Source organism: Chenopodium album, chromosome 20 (assembly GCF_948465745.1).
Source record: "Chenopodium album chromosome 20, dcCheAlbu1.1, whole genome shotgun sequence".
In the NCBI taxonomy this organism is placed as follows: Eukaryota; Viridiplantae; Streptophyta; class Magnoliopsida; order Caryophyllales; family Amaranthaceae; genus Chenopodium; species Chenopodium album.
The window spans coordinates 10,976,981-10,987,001 of NC_137853.1; the positions used below are offsets into that span (position 1 = coordinate 10,976,981).

Here is a 10,021-nt window from a genome sequence, read left to right on the forward strand (position 1 = left end):
CGTAACCCGAATCCGAGCCCTAATCAATAGTAGCTCCGCACAACCGGAGACCAAATTAAGCACAAATAAAACCTTGTCTTTCGAAGGAGTAAGAAAAACCTTGTCTTTCGAAGGAGATCGAAAAAACCTTGTCTTTCGAAGGAGATAAACCCTTTCTTTCGAGGGAGACATTATTGTAACGCAAAACAAAAAGCTTAAAAGAAAATAAAGATTGGGGCTTTCCACCGGTGAAATCCGATGGAAGCCCCTTGAAAATTGACAATGGAGACTAGGTTTAGGAGAGAGAAGAGAGAAAAGGAGGCTAGGGTTTTTTTTTCTATCAAATAACTCATATATATCAGGGTAACTTTTATGCGTTTTAGTGTAACTTTTACGTATTTTATTGTCACTTTATAACGGATGTTCAGTAATCCGTTTTATTTAAAAGTTTGTATAATCCAAAAAATTTGCAAAATTCAGACAGTAAATAATTATACAAGTGCATTTTTCAAAATTCCAATTTAATTCATTTTAAATTTAAATTTAATCAAAAAAAAAAAAAAAAAAAAAAACACTGAAAAGCAGAGAATAAGAGAGAGAAAATATAGACAGAGTGGCCGTTCCCAACGGCCACCCCCCACTCTCCCTTCTTCTTCCCTTGGCCGGCCTACGTGCTCCGATCACTCTTCCTCCCTTTTTCCAACCCAATTTTAGTTTTTTTTCTAATTAATTTAATAAATAAAATCCTTCATTTTATTTATTTATTTAATTTTTTTAATTTCCTGGAAATTTCCCAGATAGAATTAGTCAATCAATTCATCAAATTTAATTTAATTTGATTATTTGATTGATTACCCACATCCCCATTTTTGTTCTTTCCTCCAAATTTCCTTTTTTTTTTTTTTTTTTTTAATTTAATTTTGTGGGGTTATTATTATTTTTCCCCTTTCTTCTACAAAAATAAATAAAAATTCAATCGAAATGCAGAATAACATTTTGTCAACGATGCGAAGTTTGAAGCTTATAGATGGTTGTAAAAGCTCACAAGTTTACGCCATTAATCCTAGCTCCGCCACCAATGGCGGCGCTAACAGCGGCGCCGGCAATGGCGGTGGCGGTGTTGGTGGTATCGGAACGGGTGAGAAGCTTCTCCATCAACTCCAAGATCATCTTCGAGTCAACTCAGTTCGATCCAAAACTCGAACATCATCGAATTTAGATGCGAAGATCTTACAAGCGAATCTTCTTCAAGAAGCTTTGTTACCCTTTGGTTTACCTTCAACAGATCTAGTAGAACCCCAGGTAGAAACTTGTCTTAAATTTGTTAATTTCGTTGAAACCCTAGCTGATGTTTATAGAAGAATTGAGGGTTGTCCACAATTTGAGAAATCGTTGGTTTATGTTGAGCAATGTGCGATTTTTCGAGGGTTGTCTGATTCCAAATTGTTTCGGCGTAGTCTTAGATCAGCTAGGCAAGATGCTGTTGATGTTCATACAAAGATTGTGTTAGCAGCGTGGTTGAGGTTTGAGAGGAGGGAAGATGAGTTAACGGGTTCGTCGCCGTTGGATTGTTGTGGGAGGATTACTGAATGTCCTAAGGCTAGTATGGTTTCTGGGTATGATCCTGAGTCGGCGTTTGATGAGTGTGTTTGTCATCATCTTAGGAGGGATTCGGGTGGTGGGAAAGGTAATGAGGGTTGTGATGATGAGGTTGTGGTAGGGGAAGAGGGTTTGGGTGGTGTTACTCGGGTTGAGGATGAGGAATGTTCGACTTCTGAGGAGGATTTCGATATGGCATTTGTCGTGGGAGAGGAGGAGGTGAGGTGCATTCGGTATAATATTGCTTCGCTTTCTAGGGCGTTTAAGACATTGTTGTATGGGAGCTTTGCAGAATCAAGGAGGGAGAAGATTAATTTTACTCAGAATGGGATATCTGTCCAGGTTATTAGAGCCTTGGAGTTGTATAGTAGGAAGAAGAAAGTCGATTCCTTGGATCCGCCACTGGTTTTGGAGCTACTGTCTTTGGCAAACATGTTTTGTTGTGATGAATTAAAATCTGCTTGTGATGTTTATTTATCATCATTAGTTATTGATAAAGAAAGTGCTTTGACGTTAATGGATTATGGGTTGGAGGAGGCAGCATCTCTTTTAGTGGCTGCGTGTTTGCAGGTGTTTCTGAGAGACCTTCCTGGTTCGTTGCACGACCAGAACGTGATGAAATACTTCTGCACTCCGGAGGCTAGGGAAAAATTAGCTTCGACTGGACATTCTTCCTTCCTGTTGTATTATTTCCTTAGCCAAACTGCTATTGAAGAGGATATGAAGTCTAATATAATGGTAATGTTGCTGGAGCGTCTGGTGGAAACTGCAACTGCATCATGGCAGAAACAACTTGCATTTCATCTTCTGGGTTGTGTATTTTATGAAAGAAAAGAATATAAGGATGCGCAGAATTCGTTTGAGGCAGCTGCTGAAGCAGGTCATGTTTATTCGATAGCTGGTATTGCTAGGACAAAGTATAAACGTGGACACAAGTACACAGCATACAAACTGATGAACTCATTAATCTCTGATTACAAACCCTCTGGGTGGATGTATCAGGAACGGTCGTTATATTGTGTAGGGAAGGAGAGACTGGCAGATCTTGAGAAGGCGTCAGAATTGGATCCAACCTTATCATTTCCTTATAAGTACAGAGCGATTGCGCTTTTAGAAGATAATAAATTAGGAGCAGCCATCTCTGAAATTAACAAAATTATAGGTTTCAAGGTCACTCCAGACTGCCTTGAGTTGCGGGCTTGGTTTTCTATTGCTTTCGAAGATTATGAAGGTGCTCTCAGAGACCTCCGTGCACTTTTGACTTTGGACCCAGACTACATGATGTTCCATGGAAAAATGCCTGGAGAGCAGTTGGTAGAGCTCCTCCGCTCTCATGTCCAGCAGTGGAGTCAGGCTGATTGCTGGATGCAATTGTATGATAGATGGTCCTCCGTTGATGATATTGGATCTCTAGCTGTTGTGCACCATATGCTGGCAAATGATCCAGGGAAAAGTCTCCTTCGGTTTCGGCAATCTCTCCTTCTCCTGCGGTGAGTACATACTACATACCTTAAAAGTTTGTCCACTATTTTCTTTTTTTTAAAGAGGAAGTTAAGCCAAGTAAAGTTTTCTGCAGATATTAATATAAATCTTCTTTGTGATTTATCTACTCATTAGCCATTTTAGACATCTGTTAACCTTGTGGCCAATGTTGTGAATCACAATCTCTTTTGCAAGTGCTCGATTCTGAAGACTGCTTTACATTCGTTTAACATTTCTGTTTTCTAATGTATATTTTCTATTGTAGTAAGCTTAGAGAGAAATCACGGGTGAATGTAGGTAGATAGATAATAGTTTATTCTAGGAACTGTAACATAAGGGACTTTCTGAAGTGGAATCCTTTCAAAATTTTGACCTGGAATTATCTAAGCTCTATATAGAGTTTCTTTCCTTGTCTGCTCTGGTAACCTCCACATTGGTGCCATGTTAACCCATATTTACACCTCGTGATTTATAGCTTTTGTTTTGGTTGTCTCTTCCTTTGACTTTTCCCTTCCGTTCTCTTGTCCTTCTACAGCATCTTCTAGTATTGTTTGTTTATCTCATTTTACTTACCCAAACTACCATACATCCTTTATTGCTGCTAAAGGTTCCCTGTGCAAATTTTGCCACTTCCTTTTGATAACCTTTAGTTAGTGAGCTACACTTACATTCTCAAATTGTGCAACAATTATTGTTTTCATCTATCTTGCTTTAAGATGGTTAAAGCTGTTTGCTGCCTTTGATTGTAGAAGCTAGATGTGAGGTACATGATTTGATTTTATCTCTCAATTAGACTGGTTCTCTCAGTTAGAGTTATCTTGTATTCCAGGAAGGGAAAACCCTGATAGAATTCTGTGCTTACCATCCTGAAGACAGTGAAGAGTAAAATTGTCTTAAGGACCAAAAGGGATTATGCAATTAAAATTATGCCAAGTATTACTGCAAAATTGTGAAATTATGTGAATTTGTTCTAAATTTTACTGAACTTATGTGAATTTTGCTCTAAATTTTACTCTTACACCCCCTATTGCTGCTAAATGTACCCTGACAAGTCTTTTCCCTATTTCCTGAAACATGATTGACAGGTTAAATTGCCAGAAGGCTGCAATGCGTAGTTTACGATTGGCACGGAACTGTTCCACTTCTGACCATGAAAGGCTAGTTTATGAAGGGTGGATCTTATATGATACAGGCCATCGTGAAGAAGCTTTAGCAAAGGCTGAAGAGTCCATTACCATCCAAAGATCATTTGAAGCATTTTTCTTGAAAGCATATGCTTTGGCAGATTCAAATCTTGATGAGGAGTCTTCATCTTATGTTATCCATCTCCTGGAGGAAGCTCTTAGATGTCCTTCAGATGGTTTACGTAAAGGACAAGTATGTATATTATTGAAATACCTGTTGGTCTTATGATTTAACCCATAATGCTGTTATTCACCCAGATCTACTTTTCTGCAGGCTTTAAATAATTTAGGTAGTGTCTATGTAGACTGTGAAAAGCTGGATCTAGCTGCTGATTGCTACATGAATGCTCTTAACATTAAGCACACCAGAGCACATCAAGGTCTAGCAAGGGTCTATCATGTCAAAAATCAGCGAAAAGCTGCATATGATGAGATGACAAAGTTGATAGAAAAAGCCAGGAACAACGCATCAGCTTACGAGAAACGTTCAGAATATTGTGACCGTGAAATGGCAAAGAGAGATCTTACCATGGCAACACAACTTGACCCCCTGAGGACATATCCATATAGATACAGGGCAGCTGGTGCGTTTGCTAATTATCTTATTCTTTCTTTTCTCTGGGTGTTTTTTTTTTTTAAATTTTTATTTTAAATAATACTTAAAAGGTTTTATCTTTTGGTCTCACCATATTTTCTTCTTCAATAATTACCTTAATTGAACTCATTGAAGTTTGCAACCTCTATTAGCGAAGTGAAATTTTGTTGATAGGGATTAAAATTCAACTATTCCAACAAATATATATAGGTGCAATTGAAATAATGTTGTTCTTGTGACATTTATCCGTCAGTCCGTCGCGTACAATGACTCACTGCGTTAGAATGTATCCCTTCCATTGCATCCCTTTCTTTGCTATAATTGGTCCTTCACAATGGTCACAATATGTAGAAAAGGACCAAACAAACAAAGAGAGAAGTATTTGCATGACAAAGTAGAGATAAGAATGTGGATTGGCCATTAATGTTGAGCTATTCTACATTAATTGTGTTAATGTTTATTAATTTGGGGAAGGGGCCATCCTTGTTTCTTCTAAATCATTGCACTAAAATATTGGGCTTGCGAGCTGATGTAGATTAATAGTATTAAACACGTTCACATCATGATAGGTGGTGCATTTTTTGTTATGCATATACATGATTGAAAGCCGATTTATGTGTTTTTTTCTTATCCTTTTTTTTTTTTATTTTTTTTTTTTTGGGCTTGTGTGTGTGAAAAATTCACACTTCACCAGCCATTCCATTACATCCTCTTCAATGATTTTTTTTTTTCCCTCCTGAGTCCTGACTTTATCATTTACTATATCTTGTTTTTAATTTTTAATTATCAATTTTGTTTTGTACTTCGTATCATACAAAGACAGAAGTGCAGCTCCATACATGACATTGTAATTCCCCCAATTGTTTGAGAGGAAAGGAGGCCAGGTAGCTGAATGTTTATCTATCAATGGCACTGGCTATCCGCCTGTCCCTAATTTAAGGATGAGAAGTGATAGATTGAGCGAATGTTTGAGTACCAGACACTACAGTGCTGTAAATAGATGATAAGTTGATAACACTGCATGTCAACCCTGTTTTACATCACATTTTTAAGAAAAATATAAGCACCAAAATTACGTGAACATTGGTATTGAATACCCATCACAATATCATATAACCAGAGTTCTGAACACAATAATCTGTCCAAGCCTCTAGAATATTGATTAAAGCACCATGCCATTTCAACATGTCAATATGTTTATTGAAAAGATTCTTGGAGCATGGAAAGATTTCAAGTTTTCAAATAGCACATCTATACTTCTTTATTGTCTGGTCAGGCTTGTATGATGTTTTTTGTCGATATAGCGACCTGCATTATAAAACTCTCAATGTTTGGAAATTCAACTTGGATTAGTTTGCATTGCAGTTGTGTAGAAGTAGCTCGGCAAAGCTTTACCTTACCAGTTGTGGTGGACTCATAGTTCTGCATTTATTTTACGCCATTGTCGAGAGTAAAAGAGATAGGTGGTAAAAGAGATATATCGATGTAATAGAGAGAAATAGGAGAAAAAAAAAAAAAAAAAAAGTGAATTTCATTGTGGAGGGAGAAATTGATTGACTGTCATCATTGTTTGGATGCTTAAAAAACTGTTGTGTTCTTTTATTAACTGTTTAATTACCTGCAGTACTAATGGATGACCACAAAGAAGAGGAGGCAATAGCAGAACTATCAAAAGCTATTTTCTTCAAACCAGACTTGCAGCTACTCCATCTTCGAGCTGCATTTCATGACTCTATGGGCAATAATGCTGCCACACTTCGAGATTGTGAAGCAGCTCTTTCTCTTGATCCCACCCATGTAGATACACTTAAGCTTTATAGTGAGGCCCGAGAACGAATTTCTGATGAACAACTTAGCAGATGTGATTCCATGAACAGAAAAGATGCACCTGACATTCCTGGCACCCTCAACTATGCTTCAAGAGCATTTCAATGAAAAGAAATTGGGCCACCACTACCAGTTGGCATTTGCAAATATGTTAAAAGATTGGTTACCGGCTTCATGTATAAGATGTTCAAAAGAGAAATGAACATCTGAATTCGAGGAAACAGGATGAAAGAGGCAAGTCGAAATGTAAATATTATATCGACTTGGTTGCTGTGAGAATAGCAGCGACTTAACCCACTGCTGCAGCTTGTTTTATGCTGCAGCTGAGGATTTTGATTTTGTGTAGATGGCAGCTGTACACAGGGTTTCTGTCTTGTTGTAACATTATGAATATCCTCTTTGTATTGTTTTGCATTGAAGAATTGGTGATTTTCCTCCCCTTGAATGACACAAGGAGGTTTGTACTTCATATAAACTGTGTTGCTTACATTGAACATTCTTCTCGTAATCGTACCTAGCTCTGCTACACCTTCAGTCTGTCTATAATCAGACTTTAACACCAACTCCTTTGCTGTCATAGTTCCGGATCAGACTTATTTCATAGTCAAGACTCAAAAGAGTCAAGCCTTTGAGAAAGTTATTCTTAACCTGAAGTTATTGTTACTGGTAAAACCTACAAAGAGTTTACAAAGTTATCTAATTTTTTTTTTTTTTTTCCTTTAAGTAATTATTGTAAATTCATTAATAATCTTTTGAAAAACATGGCAATTTAAACTAGTTTTAAAAAGGTTTCATCACTACCTCAAAATTATTAGCAACTTAGTTCTGAACCACAATTTTTTTGTAGAGGTCCTGTTGAGCCACCTGTGACTTACCAAAAGCAAAAAACACAAAATTAAAAAAAAAAGACTTAGTTGAATGCACGAGAAATCACAGCTTAAACTCCTTTACAATAAATCCATCCAACCACCATTGTCATTTCTCATATCTCCCAAAAAAATCATACTACAAACTTAACATGATCATACAAAAGTATCACTTGTTCATAGCACATATATCCTGTAAGTTTAGAGAGTAGATATGAAAGACATTGATACAAAACGCCCGAGGAGGTTAGATCTCAATGCTCCACTCTTGTCAACAAGACGATCTAACCTTACTCCGGCGACTGTTAGAGATATGAGATCTAGCTTAGAATTATCACGTACGAGCTCCCTACGTGGTTTGTCTAATAGGGTGCCCTTCTCATGGGAGCAGAGTCCTGGCAAGCCTAAAGACGCTATAACAAGTGATCATAATGGTGTCGAAGAAGGTAATAGAGTCTTACCCCTTCCTAAACCACCACCAATCCGTTGGCAAGAAGACGAGCCAACATTAACCAACCACAAAGACGGTGACAAAGGAGACTATGGTGAAGGTATAGCAGACAACGTTAACAAGAAGAAGAACAACAACGACAACAATGATGATGGTGGTAGTTTTTCGGATGCCATAGACTTGTTCTCCCTAGCAGAGTCATTAACTGCAAGCGAAAGACTCGATTTGGAGAGTGATTTTAATGGAGATAATGGATCATTGTCACCAAATTTCATGATCCAAAGATTTCTTCCTGCAGCAACTGCATTGGCTGCATCATCATTGTCAGCTTTAGCAGCTAACAAAGATAAAAACAATCATCCTAGTAGTGATAAGAATTATATGGGGGTGCTTTCTAGAAGCAATCATTTTAGGGAAGGATCATGTGTTCCTAGAGTAGCAGGGGAAGCATACTCTTCGACTAAAGGTTGTGGGTTCCAAATCTTTTTTCCATGGCGCGCTAAACACAGGCTATGTGGAGTTAAGAGTCCAGTGCGACGCGTTCATGCCAACATGAAACCTCATATTAGCCCAAGAAAGAAGTAAAAAAAATTTTAACTGGGAAGATACACGAATCTAAAGGTCCTCCTATCTCAGGGATAGAAATAAGTAATCATATGTTATAGATTATTGTATGTGATTTAACTATTGTAGTGTCAAGAAATGTAAGAAATCCATATCAATGGAAGATATAATGTATTTACCCTATATATTAAGCAATATTTTTTTATGGAAAGTATAATGAGCTACATATGGCTTTTGTGATGAGAAATAAAGGATGCCTATATTACTAGCTTAGTTTTACGTTTGAGCTATAAATTGTTACGATGAAATTTTGAATCTAATTTTAACAAATGCATGTCAACATGACAACATTGTGCCAAATCTCTTATACGAAGTAGGATCAAATGTGGTATCGATTTCAAGAATAGATTTACAAGGTGCAAGTTGTAGTAAAGATGAGAGGAAGACGAGTTTGACCAAAGGACGCAAGGCCAGTCGGGCGAGCTATGCCAGATCGGTGCAAAAGAAAAAGCGTGAAAATTGAGTCTTTGAGCTCACCCGGTCAAGCATGCCCCGACAAGCGGGCGCAAGAGCACCCGATTCATCGCGCTTTGTTGTTCTTTCTTGCCCTGTCAGATGAGACCATACTAGGTCGGGCAGTGGCAGTCCGGGTGATGTTTAGTAGTTTGACTCCTTAACTCTAATTATTCTCAACTCTTGCTCTTCATCCATCCAAAACTCTTCATTTTGCCAAGTCTTTCTCATATTGTTGTAATTAAATTGATTGATGAATTTATGCATGTGTTTAGTTTAATAGGATTGATTAACCTAGAATTCTAAACTTGATTGCATTGTTAATCCTAATGACATGTTCACTTTATTAAGGATTTTCATTTATCATTTAGTTTGAATTGTAATTCTACTAATTGTCTTTCATAGAGGAAAACTAGATTGACAATTTGTCTAGATAACCTTTTAAACTCTTTGATTGCAAATGTCATTAGTCCTTGCAACACTCCATTGCTTCGATTTACCCCCAATTTGGCCAATTAGTGGTTCGTGGAGGCAAATGTACCATGCGCATGGTGCATCCGTTCTAAAAAAAAAGCGGAAATAACATTGTATAGAGATGTAAAGAACATTTAACTAAAATAAAAATAACATTTAGTTAAAGTGAAAAGATTATGTTATAGAATTGTAAAGATTAAAGAAATGAACATAACACTATCTTATAAAGAACATCAGATCATCTTCAACCTTTGTCACATTATTCTCAAATTCAACATTTATCCAGATTCACCAAATTTCAAAAAGAAAATGAATTTTATGATTACAAAGTATTCTAATACAAATCTAAAGTAACACAATAAAAGATAAATAAATACAAAATTTCATTCAAAATTACCTTCAATCTTTGATTAACAAATCCACATATTTACCTTCATTAAAAATCACTCCATTAACAAAACAATGATCAAAAGCACCACGAAACTCG

General features: G+C 36.9%; 2 protein-coding genes across 2 annotated transcripts; both read left to right on the forward strand.

Annotated features, from left to right (window-relative positions):
• The first annotated feature begins 561 nt into the window (after nucleotides 1–561).
• Nucleotides 562–7,234, forward strand: LOC145597878 (ethylene-overproduction protein 1-like). The gene is made up of 4 exons (XM_081654149.1): nucleotides 562–3,068; nucleotides 4,146–4,437; nucleotides 4,519–4,828; nucleotides 6,464–7,234. Exons 1-4 carry the CDS (start codon nucleotides 961–963, stop codon nucleotides 6,772–6,774), a joined length of 3,021 nt encoding a protein of 1,006 aa, XP_081510275.1. The 5' UTR covers nucleotides 562–960; the 3' UTR covers nucleotides 6,775–7,234.
• A 512-nt stretch (nucleotides 7,235–7,746) lies between these two features.
• Nucleotides 7,747–8,568, forward strand: LOC145596786 (uncharacterized). Its single transcript, XM_081652985.1, has one exon. The coding sequence runs from the start codon at nucleotides 7,747–7,749 to the stop codon at nucleotides 8,566–8,568; it is 822 nt and encodes a 273-aa protein (XP_081509111.1).
• The last annotated feature ends 1,453 nt before the right edge of the window (nucleotides 8,569–10,021 follow it).